Genomic DNA, 22,375 nt, shown 5'->3' with positions numbered 1-22,375 from the left:
GACGGAGTTTCGCTCTTGTTACCCAGGCTGGAGTGCAATGGCGCGATCTCGGCTCACCGCAACCTCCGTCTCCTGGGTTCAAGCAATTCTCCTGCCTCAGCCTCCCCAGTAGCTGGGACTACAGATGTGCGCCATCATGCCCAGCTAATTTTTGTATTTTTGGTAGAGACAGGGTTTCACCATGTTGACCAGGATGGTCTCGATCTCTTGACCTCGTGATCCACCTGCCTCAGCCTCCCAAAGTGCTGGGATTACAAGCGTGAGCCACCGCGCCCGGCCTCCCATGTGTCTTTATAGGTAAAGTATGTTTCTTTTAGGCAGTAGATCTTTGGATCTTGACTTTTTATCCATTCAACCACCCTGTGTCTTTTGATTGGAGAGTTTAGTCTATTTACATTCAGGACTTGCTCCTTTTGTTTTGTTTTCTGATTGTTTTGTGGTCTTCTCTTCCTTCTTTCCTTCCTTCTTCTCTTCCTTTTAGTGAAAGTGATTTTCTCTGGTGGTAGTCTGTGTGTGTGTGTGTTGTATGTTTTTTGATTTGAGGTTACCAAGAGGCTTGCACGTAATACCTTAAAACCCATTGTTTTAAACTGAGAGCACTGATGGCACAAACAAAGAAATAAGCCAAGAGAAACTTAATGTAATCTTCTTAGTCTGGGCTTGTTTGTACCCATTCTTCTTGGGAAGGCTTTCTAAGTATTCAAAGAGATTTGGGTGTTGTCAGTTATATTTTTGGTCACTGCAGCTATATCTGCATTTGGGGATACCCCATGCCCAGTAATGCTGTTACTCTTGTAGACTTGTAGAGGGATCACTTTGATGGTCTTGGACAAGATCCAGAAGAATTATTTTTCATTTCTGATTGTGTTTATTTGGATGTTTCCTTTTCCTTTTTTGGTCAGTCTAGCTAGTGATTTATGAACTTTATCTTTTTGAAAAACCAAATTTTTGCTTCATTGATTACTTGTAATTTTACAAATTTTGATCTTTAGTTATGTTCTGACCATTGTTATTTCTTTTCTTTTGTTAATTTTGGGTTTGGTTTGGCTTTGGTTTTCTAGTTTCTTGATATGTGATATTAAGTCATTAATTTGTAATCTTTCTACTTTTTGGATGTAGGCATTTAATGCTGTTAACTTACCTCTTAGCACTGTTTTTGATGTATCCTGCAGGTTTTTGTATATTTTGTTTTCCTTTTCATTTGTTTCAAAAATTTCTTATATTTTTGTCTTAAATTCTTTATTGATCCAGTCATTGTTCAGGAGTTTGCGGTCTAATTTATATGTATTTGTATAATTTCTGAAGTTTTTGGTATTGATCTCCCACCCTTTTATTTTTACCAAGAGGCTTGCACATAATATCTCAAAACCCATTGTTTTAAACTGAGAGCCCTGAATGCACAAACAAAGAAGCAAAGAGAAACACCCAAATCCCTTTGATTTATATGTCTTTTAGGGCTAGATACGTTTCTCATAGGCAGGATATAGTTCGATGTTGTTTTTGTTTATTTATTTTTTTTTGGGCCGTTCTCCTCCGGTTGCCCAGCCTAGAGTGTAGTGGTGTGATCTCGGCTCACTGCAACCTCTGCCTCCTGGGTTCAAGCAATTCTCCTGTCTCCACCTCCTAAGTAGCTGGAATTACAGGCACACACCACCACACCTGGCTAATTTTTGTATTTTTAGTACAGACAGGGTTTGATGACGTTAGCCAGGCTGGTCTTGAACTCCTGACAGGTGATCCACTGGCCTCGGCCTCCCAAAGTGCTGAGATTACAGGTGTGAGCCACCACGCCTGGCCATTTTGTTTTTAAATCTTCTGCTAATATGTATCTTTTAAGTAAATCATTCAATTCATTTACATCACATTTATGTTTAATATTGATGTGAGGCTTTATTCCTGTCATTTTGTTTGTTGTTTTTAAGTTGAATAATTTATTTGTTTCTTTCTTTCTCTTTTTATGGGTTGATGAAGTTCTTTTATATTGACATTTAATTATTTTGTCCTCCTCCTTTGTGATTGTTTTATAAGAACTATGAGTTAAATATTTTTGTGTGTTTTTGAGATATTGTATATCCACCTTTAATCTCTATGTTGAAGACCCCTTTGAACATTTACTGTAGGACAGGCCTACTGGTAACACATTCCCTCAGCATTTGCTTGTCTTGGAAATACTTTATTTCTCCTTCATTTATCAATCTTATTCTGTCAGGATATAAAATTCTTGGCTGACAGTTTTTGTTTGTTTGTTTGTTTGTTTTCTCAGCACTTCAAAATGACATCTGATTCTCTTCTGGAATGTAATATTTTCACTGAAAAGTCTGCTTTTATTCTGATAGGATTGTCTTTATAAGTGACTAGATACTTTTCTCTTACTAATTTTAAAATTCTTTCCTGGTCTGGGTGCGGTGTCTCATGCCTGTAATCCTAGAACTTTCAGAGGCTGAGGCAAGTCGATCACCTGAGGTCAGAAATTTGATACCAGCCTGGCCAACATGGAGAAACCCCGTCTCTACTAAAAATACAAAAATGTAGCTGAGCTTGGTGGTGTGTGCCTGTAATCCCAGATACTGGGTGGCTGAGGCAGGAGAATCGCTTGAACCCGGGAGGTGGAGGTTGCAGTGAGCCCAGATTATGCCACTGCACTCCAGCCTGGGCAACAGAGTGGGACTCAATCTCAAAAAAAAAAAAAAAAATTCTTTCCTTCACTTTGGCTTTAGAAATTCTGGTAATATGCTGTGGTAAAGTCATTGCAAAAAAAAAAAGTCATTCATTTAATGTTTACATTAATGGTTATGTAATGTTTACATTTTTGTTTGCATTTAATGCAGTTTATTGTTTAATGTTTGCATTTTTGAAAATAGTAAGGCTTATATAAAACATACAAACAATGTTATAACAACAGAAAAAAAAAAAAAAAAACGAAAGAAAAAACATACAAACAGGCTGGGCGCGATGGCTCTCACCTATAATCCCAGCACTTTGGGAGGCCGAGGTGGGCAGATCACGAGGTCAAGAGATCGAGACCATCCTGGACAACATGGTGAAACCCCGTCTCTACTAAAAATAAAAAAAATTAGCTGGGTGTGGTGGCGTGCGCCTGTAGTCCCAGCTAGTTGGGATGCTGAGGCAGGAGAATTGCTTGAACCCAGGAGGTGGAGGTTGCAGTTAGCTGAGATCATGCCACTGCACTCCAGCCTGGCACCTGGCAACAGAGCGAGACTCTGTCTCAAAAAAAAAAAAAAAATTCAAACGGGAGAAGCATTAGGGTTCCTTCCTATTGTAGGTATAACCACGATCAACAGTATTTTCTAGACTTTTTAATGCGTTTATTTATTTATTTTTGAGATGAAGTCTTGCACTGTTGCCTGGGCTGAAGTGCAATGGTGTGATCTTGGCTTACTGCAATCTCTGCCTCCTGGGTTCACACGATTCTCATGTCCCAGCGTTTTGAGTTGCTGGGATTACAGGCACACGCCACAACATCTGGCTAATTTTTTTTTTCTTTTTATTTTTAGTAGAGTCGGGGTTTTGCTATGTTGGCCAGACTGGTCTGAAACTCCTGACCTTGTGATCCACCTGGCTCGGCCTCCCAAAATGCTGGGATTACGGGCATGAGCCACCACGCTTGCCCCTTTTTAATGCATATATAAACACACACGTATACATACATGGTTTGTATGACTTTGGTCTATTCCAAAATCAAGATAGTACTATATACATTTTTATTTTTCGCGTCCATTTCTTTCAGCAATATGTTATGAATATGTTGCCAAGTGAGCACGTATGCATCCACTTCATTATTTTTAATGTGTATAGTTTTAACTTATATGTTCTTCTCTATACTTTCATCTGGTGAATGGAAAACAAAAAGAAGTATAATTAGTTGAGTAGCTCTCACAATTATACTTGCATAAAGCCAAAGAAGAAATTATTTAGAAAATTTACGAGGAAGAGATTTAACATTCTCTTCTAAAGATCACTCGGGTTAACCCTTAACTCATTTCATTTGAATTTATAGTTGACAGTCTTCCTGTGTCTAACACATTCTCTAGTATTAGTACTATTCCTGGACCCTGTGCTCAAAATAATTCCCAAGTAATTCTTAGAACCACTTAAGAACTATGTTACCAATGTTGTCTGATTGGATTAAAGCTGTGAGCTAAGAAAATTAGCAACAATAAAAATGAATAGCAGTGGTTGTATCTAACCCCTATCTAAAATTTTTACCCCACATTTAATGTTCTACTTTACTCTTTTTTTTTTTTTTTTGAGATGGAGTTTCGCTCTTGTTACCCAGGCTGGAGTGCAATGGCGCGATCTCGGCTCACCGCAACCTCCGCCTCCTGGGTTCAGGCAATTCTCCTGCCTCAGCCTCCTGAGTAGCTGGGATTACAGGCACGCGCCACCATGCCCAGCTAATTTTTTGTATTTTTAGTAGAGACAGGGTTTCACCATGTTGACCAGGATGGTCTCGATCTCTTGCCTTCGTGATCCACCTGCCTCGGCCTCCCAAAGTGCTGGGATTACAGGCATGAGCCACCGCGCCCGGCCTTCTACTTTATTCTTTGATGGAGATGGGGAGAAAAGAGAGTAAGGAAGATAACTAGATGAAAGACAATTATTTTGGAACAGTTTCAGGTTGTCTTTTTTATGTTTTCATGCCTGAATATATTATATGAACTGACATAAAGGGAGTCTTCTGGCCTTTCCTGAGGGTATATAATGTTATATTGGATTTTGCATATCTGAAGTAGAGAATCATATTGAGTAGTAATATGAATGCTTGTTTAATAATGTAAGCCCTTCAGTACTTACATCATCATCTTAGGATAGATTTATATCCATTTGTTTTTACATGATTAAAGTTTTCTTATTTTCTCTTAATTTTTAAAGGTAATATATACTCACTGTAATAAGGTGTAAATACCAAATTGTATAAAGAATAAAAGAAAAATCAACTATAATATCATTATTTGTAGATCATAATTACTATTTTTCATATAGTTTTTAAAAAAATTATTTTTATCTTTATTCTTTATTTTTTTTAAAAGATGGCCTATGTTCTCCAGGCTGACCTCGAACTCCTGGATTTTAAACAATCCTCTCATGTCAGACCTCACCAAGTAGCTGGGACTGTTGGTGCATGCCACCATGCCCAAACTTCCAGCCTTTTTTGTTTTAAAAAAGTAGAGTTATGAACCAGGCACGGTAACTTGCACCTGCATTCCCAGCTGCTCGGATGGCTGAGGCAGAAGGATCTCTTTAGGCCAGTAGTTCAAGACCAGCCTGAGTAACATAGTTAGCTCTTGTCTCTAAAACAAACACAGAATTATAAATACTATTTTGTAAACTGCCTTTTTATTTATTTATTTTTTGAGACGGAGTCTTGCTCTGTTGCCAGGGCTGGAGTACAGTGGCGTGATGCCAGCTCACTGCAATCTCCGTGTCCCAGGCTCAAGTGATTCTCCTGCCTCAGCCTCCTGAGTAGCTGGGACTATAGGCACCTACCACTACACTCAGCTAATTTTCTGTATTTTCAGTAGAGACGGGGTTTCACCATGCTGGCCTGGCTGGTCTCAAACTCCTGACATCGTGATTCGCCTGCCTTGGACTCCCAAAGTGCTGGGATTACAGGCATGAGCCACCGCGCCCGGCCTGCCTTTTTATTTTTATTTATTTTATTTATTTATTTTGAGGCTGAGTCTCACTCTGTCACCCAAGCTAGAATGCAGTGGCATGATCTCAGCTCACCGCAGCCTTGATGTCCCGGGTTCAAGCGATTCTCATGCCTCAGCCTCTTAAGTAGCTGGGATTACAGACATGTGCCACCCACACCTGGCTAACTTTTGTATTTTTAGTAGAGATGAGGTTTCACCATGTTGGCCAGGCTGGTTTCGAAATTCTTACCTCAAGTGATCCACCTGCCTTGGCCTTCCAAAGTGCTGAGATTACAGGTGTGAGCCACCACATCCAACTTAAACTGCCCTTTTTACATACTGTAACTTATTTAACCTTTTTCTACTGTGGACATTTAGCTCCTTTCCTGTTTGGAGGTATTATAAATAATATCTACATATAGAATTCTAAATTTTCATGAAATGTATTTTTAAATATTCATAGAAAATTAAATGTTAAATAAATTTGCTAATAAATTGAATAACAGTATTTAATAATTCAGACATTTAAAAAATAAGGAAGTTTTTACAAATCCAGTAAATTGTGGTGGTTTTTTTTGTTTTGTTTTGTTTTGTTTTCATTTTTTTTTCATTAATGCTTCTTTCCAGGACATAAAATAATATCCAAAGATATTTTGGCACTAACTGCACAATCTGTAGCAAGAAAGTTGAGCAGTCTATTTGAATTATTGATTCTTCCAAGGAGACCTCAGACAGCCAAGACAGTGTAAAGGAAAATACGAAAAAAAGACTTGTTAGACATTATTAAGGGCACGAAAGTTGAATTAAACACAGTTAATGTACAAACAACAAAGCCACCCAACGGAAGACCACTTAAAAACTACCACTGGCAGGTTTCAAAGAGCTATAGAATATGCTCCAAAGAAGAGATAAATTTAATTGTAATTTGAATGTTGTCTTTGCGGTCTTACAATAGTAGATGTACAGTGTTTTTTCCAGTTTACCAAAAATGAAATCTTGTTTGTCATTTAGATGCCACCTGGGACGGCAAGGCCAGGCTCTCGTGGTGGTCCCATAGGGACGGGTGGAGTTCTGTCTTCTCAAATCAAAGTTGCCGATCGTCCTGTGACACAACAAGGTTTGACTGGAATGAAAACTGGGATGAAAGGTACCTATTTTAAGATGAGTATCTATTTGGGTCTGTGTTTTATAAGAAATAAATAATTGTGAACAATAAAAGAAAAAGAAAGAGAAAGTTGGGTATATTTTGTATAGTAAGTATTACAGTACCATTTTATTAAATCAGAATTATAGCATATAAGAATTATTACATGAAATTATGGCATGTAATCAGAATTATAGCATTTAATTGTTATTTAATTCACAAAATTATTGTAAGGTATAAACAACAGAATGAACATGGAAAAACATTCTGAATTAGCTATGTACAGATGTGAGCTTTTTCGATCTTCATTTTTCTGACATGGAGCTATAGTATAACTTGAAGAACTTTGAAATAATATTCAAGAAAAGTTCAAGATTGAAAATTAGATTTTTAGTACTATATAAAAATACTCTGAAATAGTTTGGATGGTTACTATATCAAAGTGATACTTAAAATACTTGTGTATTTATGAGAGTGAGTCAAGAAATGTTATTTTCTTCCAATAATTAGTGTCTGTTCTAATACTTATATAAGGAAATGAGGCTAACACATAGATTTATATTAAATCTCTCATTATGCTTCTGTATATGTATTTAAAGAAACATAAGAATACAAATATATATTATAGTTTAAAATTTAGATCTGTGGTATATATAAACCAAAGTATGGTAAACGCCTTATTTATTTATTCATTTTTATTATAGGCAGTGGTCAGTAGCCTGTGATGAACTGCTTTAGAGTTTTCTGCTTTCTGTAGTTTTGACAGATGATTTATCAGGAATGAAGATATTCTGCTAGTCCAAAATTAATTATAACATATCATATATACTACTTTCTATAATATAGTATATCATTCCTTTCAAGAAACTTAAACTTTCTCATCTACATTCTAATAATATTTAGATCACTAAATATTAAAATTCAATTGATTGTTTAGAAATGTTTGCTTAATGATTATGAGTACTATGAAAAAATAATTCAAAATTAGTCACTTAACTAGTCTTTGAAAATGTATGCACAGAAATATTTATATGTTTAATATTATTTTAAAACATTATGGTAGAAACATATTAAAATTCTACAGTAAATTACCAAACGTTTATTTCCGTATTAATTTATCCTTTAAAACAGAACCAATATAATTTAAGATTGTTTGTTTCTACCAGTATACGTCAAAGTCTTTTATGAGAGAATTCTGAATATTACCACTACACACAGCTATCTGCTGTGAATTTCATTCTTACTTTCTCTCTAGTGCCCTATTTCCCAGTATAATATATTACCTCTACTACTCAGCATAAACCTTTTAGTAAATACACCTAGTCTTCTCATACTTTGCAGGGCACTTTGTCTCTTACCAGGTTTAAGACATTTAACGTAGGAATACTTTCTTAGTTATACTGAAATGTAAGACCATTTCTAAAAAAGTCTCTGAGACAAATTGTAAAAAATCAGAATCATTTTCTCACATCGAGGAATGTCTGCAATGTCTAATATGACAGCCAGTAGTCAGAAATAGCTACTTAAATTTAAATCAGTTCCCCAGCAGCATCAGCCAAATTTTAAATGCTCTGTAGTCCCACTGCCCACTTTTTTGGACAGTGTTAATTTAGAATATTTCTGTCACTGCAGAAAGTTACTTTGGACAGCTCTGTTCTAGATTCCCTTAGACTCAATTTTCATTCCATCAGCCTGTTCTGTAGAGTCTGCTGCCTTAACAGGCCCACTTCTGGCCCCATCCTTGTAGTTTTCATTGAAGCTTCCCCTGTGTCATAGTTCTAAGATACTAGTTTTCTTTTCTGTTTCAGTGATTCTTCTTGATTCATTGCGGCATTCATGAAGACTGTCTTTAGAATTTTGAGTGTAATTCTGATTGTGCTTTGGACTTGCTATTTTGTTGGCATTTCAAAACTGAACACTAACACTTAAAACATTTTTTTAGGTCCCCAGAGGCAAATTTTAGACAAGTCTTACTATCTTGGACTTCTTAGGTATGTTAAACATGTCTTTACATCCTGTTTTACTTGAAATATTGTGTACATTCTGTCAAAATAGAGTATATAACTTTAATTTGAAATTTTAGCTATGGTACTTATTAGGATAATTAGGTGTCTATTGATTTCTAAGAATTATTTTGTATTCCAACAATTTCTGGTTAATTTGGCTATGCTGTAAAATAAATGTGATAGGCCGGGCGCGGTGGCTCAAGCCTGTAATCCCAGCACTTTGGGAGGCCGAGGCGGGTGGATCACGAGGTCAAGAGATCGAGACCATCCTGGTCAACATGGTGAAACCCCGTCTCTACTAAAAATACAAAAAATTAGCTGGGCATGGTGGCACGTGCCTGTAATCCCAGCTACTCAGGAGGCTGAGGCAGGAGAATTGCCTGAACCCAGAAGGCGGAGGTTGCGGTGAGCCGAGATCGCGCCATTGCACTCCAGCCTGGGTAACAAGAGCGAGACTCTTGTCTCAAAAAAAATAAATAAAAAATAAAAAATAAATAAATAAATGTGATAGTATAATTAGGCTGAGATTTATAATTTTATGAATTTGCATGTATGTGACTTTGTTTGTGCTGCTATAATAAAATACCTGAGATTGGGTAATTTATAAGTAATAGAAATTTATTTCTTACTGTTCTGGAGACTGGGAAGTCCAAGTTCAAGGTGCCAGCAGCTTCGGTGTCCTCGTGGCAGAAGAGTAGAAGGGCAAAAGGTGCCTAGCTACTTCAGCCCTTTTATAAATCACTAATTCTATCCATGAAGACACAGCCTTCATGGCCTGATTATGTCCTAAAGTTTCTGCCTCTTAATACTATTGCATTAGAGATTAAGTTTTGACATGCATTTTGGAGGGACACAAACGTTCAAACCATAGCCTACTTTTAAATTAAATTAAATTTAATTTAATTTATAGTTTAGAGACAGAGTCTCACTCTGTTGCCCAGGCTGGAGTACAGTGGCATGATCACAGTTCACTGCAACGTTGAACTCCTCAGTTCAAGCGATCTGCCTGCCTCAACTTCCCAAACTGCTGGGATTATGGGATTATAGGCATGAGCTACCAGCACACCTGACCTCATAGCTTATTTTTTTGAGACAAAGTCTCACTCTGTTGCCCAGGCTAGAGTGCAATGGCGTGTGATCTTGGCTCACTGCAACCTCCACCTTCAGGGTTCAAGGGCTTCTCCTGCCTCAGCCTCCCAAGTAGCTGAGATGATAGGCATGTACTACCATTCCCGGCTAAATTTTTTTGTATTAGTAGAGATGGGGTTTCACCACCTTGACCAGGCTGGTCTTGAACCGCTGACGTTGTGATCTGCCAGCCTTGGCCTCCCAAAGTGCTAGGATTACAGGCATAAGCCACCGTGCCAGGCATCCGTGCAGAGTTATATAAGTATGTATTTGGTCAATTGCTATGAATGTGGCCTAATTTTAATTAATTCATATGCTTTTTTTTTTTTGAGACCGAGTTTTGCTCTTGTCTCCCAGGCTGGAGTGCAATGATAGGATCTCACCTCACTGCAACCTTCACCCCCCCCAGTTTCAAATGATTCTCCTGGCTCAGCGTCATGCCTACAATCTTCGAGTAGCTGGCATTACAGGTGCCTCCCACCATGCCTGGCTAATTTTTCTATTTTTATAGAGATGGAGTTTCACCGTGTTGGCCAGGCTAGTCTCAAACTCCTTGACCTCAGGTGATCCACCTGCCTAGGCCTTCCAAAGCGCTGGGATTAGAGGCGTGAGCCACTGCACTCAACCTCATAAATTTTTGTTATGTGTCTCCGGGGATGCATCTCTAAATCAACAACTTTTTCTTAATCTTAGCATTTTCTCCGCTTATATGTTCTGCTGTCCTATCTCCATCTTTCCATTTTACTTTATTTTCTTGGCACATTATTTGTATCTTCTTTCTCTTTATTTCTCTTTTGTTTAATCCACCCTTCCATTATGCCCTAAAGCCCTGCTACGTTTTCTTCATTTTTTATTTTTTTTGAGATGGAGTCTTGCTCTGTCACCAGACTGGAGTGCAGTGGAGCAATCTTGGCTCACTGCAACCTCTGCCTCCTGGGTTCAAGTGTTTCTCTTGCCTCAGCCTTCTGAGTAGCTGGGATTACAGGCACGCGCCACCACACCCAGCTAATTTTTGTATTTTTAATAGAAACGGGGGTTTTACCATGTTGCTCAGGATGGTCTCGATTTCCTGACCTCATGATTCGCCCACCTTGGTCTCCCAAAGTGCTGGGATTACAGGTGTGAGCCACTGTGCCCAGTTACCTGGATCTTTTTGATTTTCAAATTCCTAGAAGGCAATAAAGAAAAATATGGTTTTCCTTCATTGGTTTTCAAAGCTTAGTAAGAAAGATAGTAAGGCCATCAGTTGTTTAGTATCTCTGATATTCAGCCACTTTTTAATCAAAAGAAGGAAAGGAAATATAGTTATTCCTAATGATTATATTGCCTTTGTCCTCCAGGATTTGTGCTTCTACATCAAAGAATAGTTCTAGCTGTTTGTGCAATTGTCTGGCTCTAGCACAGTGGTTCTCACCTTGTGGTGATTTTGCCCCCCCAAGGAAGCTTTGGCAATTTCTATGCATGTTTCTGGTTGTCATAAGTGAGGTTGGAGGAAGTGCTACCGATATTCAGACCCAGGATGCTGGTAAACATTCTACAGTGTACAAAATATCTCTCAGCACGAAGTACTAATCACCGAAAAAATGTCATTAGTGCTACTATTGAGAAACTGTCCTCTAGAGGGTAGCAAAAGCTGTGATGGTAATAGGCACGTAAATCTGCCTATGGCTTGTACTAGTTTGACCAGGCTTTCATTCTGGTTCTGTTTCATCTTTCGTTATGAATCTATGTCAGTTTCTGATCAGTTGAGTAGGATAGGATGAGATATAACTCTTTTTTTTTTTTTTTTTTTTTGAGATGGAGTCTCACTCTGTCTCCCAGGCAGGTTGGAGTGTAGTGGCATGATCTTGGCTCACTGGAACCTCCACCCCCCAGGTTCAAGCTATTCTCCTGCCTCAGCCTCCATAGTAGCTGGGACTACATGTGTGTACCACCACACCTGGCTAATTTTTGTATTTTGAGTAGGGATGGGGTTTCACCACCTTGGCAAGGCTGGTCTTGAACTCCTGACCTCAAGTGATCTGCCTACCTTGGCCCCCCCAAAGTGCTGGGATTATAGGCATGAGCCACCACGCCCAGCCAGGTTATACCTCATTCTTAATGAAATAAGCCACCTAGGCCAGGCGCACTGCCTCACGCCTATAATCCCAGTACTTTGGGAGGCTGAGGCGGGCGGATCATAGGGCCAAGAGATCGAGACCATCTTGGCCAACATAGTGAAATCCAGTCTCTTCTAAAATACAAAAATTAGCTGGGTGTGGTGGCCCATGCCTGTGGTCCCAGCTACTCGGGAGGCTGAGGCAGGAGAATTGCCTGAACCTGGGAGGTGGAGGTTGCAGTGAGCCGAGGTTGCGCCACTTCACTCCAGCCTGGCACCTGGTGACAGCAAGATTCTGTCTCAAAAAAAAAAAGAAAGAAGCTACCTAAACTTTTTGCATTCTTTAGTGAACTTCACAGAACTATTTACGTTATTGTTATATATTAATGAAAAGTTTAAATTTTGCTTAACTAGAGTTTTCTGGATTAGAAGCATTGCTGACATTCTTATTTCTTTTCAAATAGAAGTAAAATAAGTGAACTTACAACTGAAGTTAATAGACTTCAGAAGGAAATAGAAATGTACAATCAAGAGAATTCAGTGTATTTGTCATATGAAAAGAGGTGAGTAATAAGTATTCAGTATTACTTCAGTATTTTGTAGTTATAATAGTAAATTTGTAGTTATCCATATTGTTTGTAATATTCATTTCCTTATTTGTATATATTTATGAATGTATTTTTTGTACACTTGCAGGGCCGAGACTTTAGCTGTTGAAATAAAAGAGTTTCAAGGACAGCTAGCAGACTACAACATGGTATTGTATCTTTTCTGAGAGAATTTACTGTGAATATTCTCATTAGTTTTTACTACTGCTTTAAAAATACATTATTTTAGTAGGCAAAGGACATGCACTGATACTTTCTGAAAGAAGACAAACATGCAGCCGATAAGTGTATGAAAAGAAGCTCATCATCACTGATCATTAGAGAAATGCAAATCAGAACCATAATATACCATCTCACACCAGTCAGAATGGCTATTACTAAAAAGTCAGAAATAACAGAGGCTGGTGAAGTTGCAGAGAAAAGGGAATGCTTATACACTATTGGTAGGAGCGTAAATTAGTTCAAACACTGTGAAAGCGGTGTGGCAATCCTCAAAAAGCTGAAAACAGAACTACTAGGTGTATACCCAAAGGAATATAAATCATTCCACCATAAAGACACATGCACACATGTGTTCATTGGTGCACTATTTACAGTAGCAAAGACCCGGAATCAATGTAAATGCCAATCAATGGCAAACTGGATAAAGAAAATGTGGTACATATATACCATGAAATACTATGTAGTCATAAAAAAGAACAAGATCAAGTCCTTTGCAGGAACATGGTTGGAACTGGAGGCCATTATTCTTAGCAAACTAACACAGGAACAGAAAACCAAATACTGCATGTTCTCACTTATAAGTGGAAGCTAAATTTTAAGAACACATAGATGGGAAAAACAGAGGGAAAGGATCAGAAAAAGTATTGGGTACTAGCTTACTACCTGGGTGACAAAATAATCTGCATAATAAACCCCCACGTCAACCCCACCGTTGACAGTTTACCTGTACAACAAACCTGCACATGTACCCCTGAACCTAAAATAAAAATTTTAAAAATTTAAAAAACAAAACATTTGATGAAAAAACAGTTATTAATTTATTTAAAATATCAAGTAATACATGAATACATAATTATTGTGAAAGATGAAACCATAAAAAGTACAACAAAGTGTCCCTTTATTTTCTGCTTCATTTCCCTCTCTAGAAATAACTTAGCTTAACAGATTAGTATGTATTCTTCCAATGTTTTTTGTAAAATATGTTTACTAACACATACACAAATGCACACATGCTTTTCTCCCTAAAAAATATTAAAGTAATAATTTAAATAATTTTAAAAGTAGCTAAAATTCATTAACTCTATGAATCCTGTCCTATCAATGATTCTATCAATGATCATTGCTTTAAAAACACATTTTAACTTTATCGAGTGTTGTCATCTTCAAAATTTTAAAATTTAATTATTCAACATACAAATTGCCACCACCTGTATGTTTTACTCTAAATATTGTATACATTCTGTCAAAATAGAGTATATAACATAAACATAGTTCCACCAAAGATGCTTCTACCTATGGACTTTAAGAAGACACAATCCCTCTGGAAGTGTTGATAACTGCTCAATCCTTGGGTGAAATTGGCTCCATGAAAATTTCTAGTGTCAGACTTTTTTTTCTTCTAACTCTTTAGGTGCTTTAGGCAGCAGTAGTGTCTGGATTTAATGAAAGAGACAAATTTTTATCTCACCACCCTTATTAAGAAATAATGTTATAAGAAATAAACCTTCTATCATAATGGTTAGGACAAGTTATGATATACCTACTTAATATTGTTACCTTGTGTTTATCAGTGAAATTTTGCTGATTATAGTATAACTTTTTGTTGTTATTGGTGGTGGTGGGTTTTTTGTTTGTTTTTGTTTTGTTTTGTTTCTGTTTTTCGTTTTTTTGAGACAGAGTTTCGCTCTGTTGCTCGAGCTGGAATGCAGTGGCTCAGTCATGGCTCACTGCAGCCTAGACCTTCTGAGCTCAATTGATTCTCCCACCTCAGCCTCCCAAGCAGCTGAATGTACAGGCACATGCCATCACACTGGACTAATTTTTTGTATTTTTTGTTGAGATGAGGTTTGGCCATGTTGCCCATACTGGTCTCAAACTCCTAGGCTCCAGCTATCTAGGGGCATGCACATGTACCCTTGAATCTAAAATAAAATAATAGCATGTGTCTTTATGGTAGAATGATTTATATTCCTTTGGGTATACACCCAGTAATGGGATTGATGGGTTGAATGGTAGTTCTGTTTTCAGCTTTTTGAGGAATCGCCACACTGCTTTCACAGTGTTTGAACTGCTTTATACTCCTATCACCTTGGCCTCCCAAAGTGCTGGGATTACAGACATAAGCCATTGTGCCTGGACTGTTTTTATTTTTTAATTTTTAAATTGATTTTTAGACACAGTGTCTTGCTTTCTTGCTCTGGCTGGAGTACAGTAGCATGATTGTAGTTCACTGCAGCCTCGAACTCCTGGGCACAAGTGATCTTCCTGTATCAGCCTCCCAAGTAGCTGGGACTATAGGTGCATGCCACTATGCCTGGCTAATTTTTAAATTTTTTAGAGAGATGGGGTCTTGGTATGTTGCCCAGGATGATCTTGAACTCCTGGGCTCAAGTGATCCTTCTGCTTCAGCTTCCCAAAGTGCTAGGATTATAAGTGTGAGCCATTGCAGCCAGCACTCTTATAATTCGTAAATTCACTGGACTACACAATTCATAACAAACATTTTGTGGAGCCCGTTATTCAGTGGGATTTTCTTTAGTAAATGATGTTCTGCTTTAAATATGAGAAAAATAGTTTTTATAAGGTATGAAATGACATTAGATGAAAGGGAATTTTAGTTACTCTAGAACACATTAGGCATATTACTTCATATAAAATACTAGCATGGTCCAGGCACGGTGGCTCACGCCTGTAATGCCAGCACTTTGGGAGACTGAGGTGGGCAGATCACCTGAGGTCGGGAGTTTGAGACCAGCCTGACCAACATAGAGAAACCCCATCTCTACTAAAAATGCAAAAAATTTGCTGAGCATGGTGGTGCGTGCCTCTAATCCCAGCTACTTGGGAGGCTGAGGTAGAAGTATTGCTTGAACACTGTTAGCGGAGGTTGTGGTGAGCCAAGATTACACTGTTGCACTCCAGCCTGAGCAACAAGAGCGAAATTCTATCTCAAAAATAAATAAATAAATAAATAACTACCATGTAAAATACGCTATTTATAGAATTAATGAGCTAATACCTGATACGAGCAGTTAGCTGGGTATCTGACATATAGTTGGCACTCAATAAATGTTAGGTCTTCTTAGCACTTACTTATATCATGAGTGAAAAATGTGATAAATGTCATACTGAAATAGTTTGCTTTTAGTAGACCTCTGTTCACATTCTGATTCTATCACTTGCTAAATTTCTTTATCTGTAAAATGTGTACAGTCATATCTACTTCATAGAGTGAGTGTAAAAATTAAGTGAGTTAATACATGTGGAATAGTGTTTGAACTAGGTAAATACCCTGTGTTGGCAATTGATATCCTTGCCTAACTTTTTAAAGTAGGCTTACTGCTGTTCCATCTGTGCAAGCCCTGTTGATAATTTAAAAAATATTTTTACATTTTTACTAGTGTAAATTTGTAAATCTGCTAACATTCGTCTCTCCTTGGGGGCATTGGCAAGGGAAGAGAGAGTGATAGATCTTTCCAAAACTTTCATCTTTTCCAGACCCTTATTTATAAGCTCAGCCATCTTTTCAGAGCAGGCAAAAGTCTACAAGCTATGATTTGCAGGAGGAGTAGTTAATTACTGCTCATTTATCCATATTAACAGTGTAGTTTATTTATTGGCCAGGTACATAATATATGCTTACTTAGGTAGCTCAATTTTGTTTTTAATCTTAAAACAGAAAATATTTAAAAGTATTAATACTTAAGTTACTACTCATTTGTTAAGACTGAATGTCTATATTATTAATTATAGAGAACATGTGTAAAGAATAACAGAATGGTGTTTGTTTGCGTTTTTGTTTTTAGTTGGTAGATAAACTTAATACCAACACTGAAATGGAAGAAGTAATGAATGATTACAATATGGTAAGAACATTTATAAATACAAGCAAATTGACCTGTATAAGTCCTATCCTACAAAACAAAGCGTTTATATCTAGAAATGGTTTGATGAAACTTTAAGTGCTAATAGAGATGAATATTACTCTGATTGTAAATACCACTGTATGTATTCGTTGAGCTCCCTTAGTTGCTCTTTTTAATTTTCTTCCTGTTGGTTGGCTTTCCTAAGTGGATGTTTAGTGTCAATCTACTGTGTTTGAACTGGTGTCACATGCAACATTAGTTAGGGAGTGCCATCTACATTTTCTTTTATATATATTAGTTTATGATATTTCTGGCTTAGTTTATGCACAAATGTTGCTGAATACTCAATGGTGACAAATGATAACTTTACATAGTTTTTGTAACCAATGGAGAAAAATAAATAGATATGACTCCAGACATAATATTAATCTTTGATTGGTAAATGAGAATTTGTGTTTAACATGGACATAACACTGGGGACTCCAAAAAGGGGAATGGTAGGAGGGCAATGAGGGTGGAAAAATTACCTTGTGGATACAGTGTTCACTATTAGGATGATGGGATGGATTCGCTAGAGCCCAAACCTCACCATTATCTAATATCTCCATGTAACAAACCTGCACGTGCACCCTTGAATCTAAAATAAAATAACAAATTTGTGTTCAATATTCCAAGATTATTTTGTAGAAAACAATAAACATGTTAATAGCTAGCTTATTTTGATTATAAGCATTTGGGTGAAAACAACATATAATATATAATTTATATAATTTATAATATATTTACAGGAATAAAGACTATTCTATGAGGACATAGAGTTTATAAAATGACTCTTCTAAATTTGAGGTTCTAAAACCATGATAATTTAGTTACTTTTAGCTTTAGAACACAAGAGAATTCACTAATTAAGAATTGTATTTCAATGACAGATGTAAAAAGTAAAAGCCTGATGTGTTTTGTCAGTTGTTTGGTATAGGGCATCCATTTTCTAGGCTGAGTATGCACCGTTAGAATTAATTAGGCATACTCAGATAATATCCTGAATGATTCAGGAATAAAACTTGTGATGGTTCTAAATTTAACATATTGCTAATCAAATATTTATTTAGCACTCAATACATTCTTTAAATGCTTTTTACATAAATTTACTTGAATTGATTTATTTGACAGATCAGTGAAGAACAATGAATATTTTTGGTATGAAATTACAGTGCTTCTTAAAAAGACTTTTAAAAAATCTGGTATTGTTTGTTAAATGAGACAATTACTGTATTTTTTTCTTAGACTTTGTATGTGGCACTAGGATGATTATAATAATTTCTTAGTTCGTAACCAAAATAACCTACAAAAAATTTTGGTTTAATTTTTATTTATTACTAACTTATGTGTTAACTGTTTATTCAGCTTAAAGCTCAGAATGATCGAGAAACACAAAGTATGGATGTCATATTTACTGAAAGACAAGCGTAAGTATAGCTAATTTAAAAATCAGATTCATAGTTTAAATTGATTCATTTATTTCCTTGTAAATTTTCTTAGCAATTTCCCCGTTGCCTTTTTCATTTAAAAATATTTACAACACAAATTTTGTCGCTTATACATCTGTTATCTTTACTTACCATTAAATGGCTAAATTCTGTATAAAGAATATTACTACATAGCTTACATAAATAGGATTTATGCTCTTAGAGCTGAAAACTTCCAATGAATAAGAACATCTTTATATCTAGTATTTTTAGTTTTAACCTAGGCTTTTAACTAATTTGAATTGTGGTGTTTTCAGGCCCACTCTAGTAAAAGACACACTATTCGTTAGGCAACTATTTACGTTATTTCATTAGCATGGATATTTAATAGTTACATTAGTAATCTACATCATATACATAGATTATATGTGTATCTTTATATCCTGTGTAAAGGCTAAATACCAGCTAACACTGGAAATAACGTAATTGTGGCAGTGGGAGTAGTGCCTACAAAGATAGTAGTAGGCATGATGTAGTTAACTTCTTCATGTGTTTTGTCAGTTGTTTGGGATGGGTCCATATCCTAGGCTGGGTATGCATAGGTTGAGTTAACTAGACAGTCTCAGATAAAATCCTAAATGATTCAATAATAAAACTTGTGTTGGTTCTAAGATCAAAAAGCTGATGAAGAATAAATAATTTAGAACCAACACAAATTTTATTCTTGAATTATTTATTCTAAGGCAACATAAACACAGACGATGAGCTATGTTGTGTAAATACACACACAAGCACATTTTCTCCCAGAAGTTTATTAATATTAGTCTCTTTGAGAGCAAGGACAATAATAAACCCAAATCACTATATTTAATTACCAAAATTCAGTATCACCAAATACACTTGCTTTTTACCTCTGCATAAAACAGTAAATATTTGATGATGAATAGATGTTAAAATATACTGAAAAAACATTTGAAAGATAAATGTAATTCTTCTGTTGATTAAAAACAGGAATCTCTTCCCCCCCACCCCTTTTTTTTTTTTTTTTTTTTAAGAGAATCTTGCTTTGTTGCCCATGCTGAATTGTAGTGGCATGCTTATGGCTCACTGCAGACTTGAACGCCTGGTTCAAGTGGTTTTGCCTTAGCCTTCCAAGTAGTTGAGACTATAGGTGCATGCCACTGTGCCCAGCCAATTTTTTGTTTCTTGTGGAAATAGAGTCTTGTTACGTTGCCCATGCTAGTCTCAAACTCCTGGGCTCAAGCAGTCCTTCTACCGTGGGCTCCTCGAGTGTTGGGATTACAAGGCGTGAGCCATTGTATCTGGCCGGTATCATTTGATGCTGCTGTAAAATGACATCTTAGAAACTCAAAATACTAGTAGTCCTTTTCCTTTTACAAGGAAAATTTTGTTCATGGTGGGTGGATCACCTGAAGTCAGGAGTTCAAGACCAGCCTGGCCAACATGGCGAAACCCTATGTCTACTAAAAATACAAAAATTGGCTGGGTGAGGTGGCAGGTGCTTATAATCCCAGCTACTCAGAACGCTGGGACACGAGAATCGCTTGAACCTGGGAGGCGGAGGTTGCAGTGAGCTGGGATTGCACCACTGCACTCCAGCCTAGGTGACAGAGCAAGACTCTGTCTCAAAAACAAAACAAAAAAAGAACAAAAATTATGGTTAGAAGCTTACTTTTATATAGAGCAGGAGAATAGATTTATTTTTTGTGTTAACCAGATGGCCAGCATATCCATAATGCGAAGATCTATCTTGACAATTCCTTATAATCATGACTCTACATGTTCAGAGCAACCAAGAAATGCCATACCTTGAGAAGACAGGTGTAAAAAGCTTCTGTTTTCATTCTCTTTTAGTACAACCATTTAGTGTGGTCTGACCATCTGCTTTGTCATAGAAGACTTGTCCATACAAAGTTGGGAAAACAGCCTCAATATGTTACCACAACAATATGTGAGACACCTGGCTTTAATTCAGTTTCACAGGCTTGCTTCAACTAATGATTCTCTTCTAATTCTACATTTTCTAGTTTGGTATTAATCAAGATCAGTTGTCCTTTAAAAATATATGTAAACATAGTTTATACCCATTTATTTTTCTTTGTTTAGTTCTTAGGGAATATCCCATATTCAATAGAGGCCCTTGAATATAAAAGCTTAAGTGTAATCTTTGCTCCTCTGTAATTATATTTCATTTTGCTACATTTCTCAAATATTAATATTTGCATCTTATAATTAGGATAGATTTTGGCAGAATTATGCATTATTTAGAAAAAGGTATTTTATATTCCTATAATCTCATTCTTATAATTGAGATTTAAAACAAAGTATAATTGATATATAAAGAAATATTAGTCATAATATACTTACATCCTTTGAAAACATTTTTCTATAAACACAAGCAAGTATGTATCATAAATTAGTAAGTTCTTCTATTTTACAGGTATATCATCCTAAATAGTTTTTATTTTCTCTCAGTAGACATTTGTACTGAATTTATGATTTGTGTAACTTTTTAAATAACTATTCTGTAGATTATGACATAGATCTATTTTATTTTAGTCTCTTTTCTCTAAGGAATTGTCAAGTACATATAAATTTTTAACACTTTATTATAGAGAAATTTGAACATACACAGAAATAGCATATTATACCCTTATGTACTCAACTCCCAGCTCCATCAGCTCATATTTAACCTTGCTCTGTCCATGCCTCTAGCCACTGTTCCATTCCATGTGTTATAATGAAGAAAATACCAGAAGTATTATTTTACCCATAAATGTATTTCAGTGTTTCAGAGAGATACTTATTTCTAAAAGACAAAAATTCTTAATTTCTCTGCATATGAAGGTAAAATTACAGATTGTGCTGCAGTTTTTAATGCCACTGTTTGCATTGATAAATTATTAAATTAATGATTGTAGCCAATTGATTATAAGGAATTGGCAAATAATTCACTTTAGACCCTTCCTATTGTGGTCTATAGGCCAGTGTTTTCCAAAGTATGTTCTTTGGATTGTTATTGAACTATGAGCTCTTAGTAGATATAACTCAAAGAATGGGTTGTCAAGTAAGTTTGAGAATTTTTTTTTTTTTTTTGAGACGGAGTTTCACTCATGTTACCCAGGCTGGAGTGCAATGGCGCGATCTCGGCTCACTGCAACCTCCGCCTCCTGGGTTCAGGCAATTCTCCTGCCTCAGCCTCCTGAGTAGCTGGGATTACAGGCACGCACCACCATGCCCAGCTAATTTTTTGTACTTTTAGTAGAGACGGGGTTTCACCGTGTTGACCAGGATGGTCTCGATCTCTTGACCTCGTGATCCACCCGCCTCGGCCTCCCAAAGTGCTGGGATTACAGGCTTGAGCCACCGCGCCCGGCGAGAAATTTTTAATACTTTGCTCTTGAATAATCAGAGGGCAGTTTGGCCTAGTAAAGTCTTACATAAATCGTATGGTAAAGAATCTTGTTTCACTTTGTTTAAACCTAGTTTTTGTATAGTAATTTGACCAGGTACCCTTTTCTTCTGTAAATGCTTGTGAATGTCTCTCTGGAAATTAGTATTCTAGGAAAACAATTTGGGAAACATTGCTGTCTCTACCCAACCGATAGAAACAGCTGTCTGTGGACGAACTGAAGATTCCTCAGTCCCAGCACAGACCAATTTGAAAAACAGGTCTCCCAGAGATTTTAAAACAAGATTCATACATAATTATAATGCCCATTTTGGAAGCCACTATGATGTTAAACTGTAGTGAAACTGCATTATGGTGACAACCTTTCTTCATAACCAGAATCAATAGTGAGTTATTAGGGATTTGTCTGAACATTGTCCTTGCGGTTTTAATTGCTTTGAAATTTTAAGGAAATTTATTGTGCTAATTCAGGAAGCATTTCAAAAAATTTTTCCAACTCTGTAAATTTATTCTGTGAGCATAAAATCAATCAGTGTGTTATTTAAGCTATCTCTGTTCCTCACTTTGACTTACCATATATTAATAAATCCCAAACTTTTATTTCTTTACTGATTGAAACCTTAATATAATTTAATATATATTATGTCAAATATCTGTGTTAACATGAGAATCCATTCATTTTAATTAATGAATAATTTACTTTAAGCCTTTTTTTGAGAGGTAGTCTTGCTTTGACACCGGGCTGGA

At 36.4% G+C, this 22,375-nt stretch overlaps 1 protein-coding gene across 1 annotated transcript in view; it reads left to right on the top strand.

The window, feature by feature from the left end:
• IFT74 (intraflagellar transport 74) overlaps nucleotides 1–22,375 on the top strand; it is a 102,282-nt gene that overhangs the window by 4,220 nt on the left and 75,687 nt on the right. Inside the window, exons 3-8 of the mRNA XM_032300014.1 lie at nucleotides 6,669–6,804; nucleotides 8,744–8,792; nucleotides 12,498–12,596; nucleotides 12,730–12,790; nucleotides 16,670–16,729; nucleotides 18,134–18,195. Of these exons, the coding sequence (XP_032155905.1) occupies nucleotides 6,669–6,804; nucleotides 8,744–8,792; nucleotides 12,498–12,596; nucleotides 12,730–12,790; nucleotides 16,670–16,729; nucleotides 18,134–18,195 (467 nt within the window). The remainder of the gene's footprint in view (nucleotides 1–6,668; nucleotides 6,805–8,743; nucleotides 8,793–12,497; nucleotides 12,597–12,729; nucleotides 12,791–16,669; nucleotides 16,730–18,133; nucleotides 18,196–22,375) is intronic.

Source organism: Sapajus apella, unplaced genomic scaffold (assembly GCF_009761245.1).
Source record: "Sapajus apella isolate SASKATOON/1434 unplaced genomic scaffold, GSC_monkey_1.0 scaffold42, whole genome shotgun sequence".
NCBI classification, from domain to species: Eukaryota; Metazoa; Chordata; class Mammalia; order Primates; family Cebidae; genus Sapajus; species Sapajus apella.
Note: the sequence above shows the minus strand (reverse complement) of the source record. Positions and strands in the feature narration are given on the sequence as shown.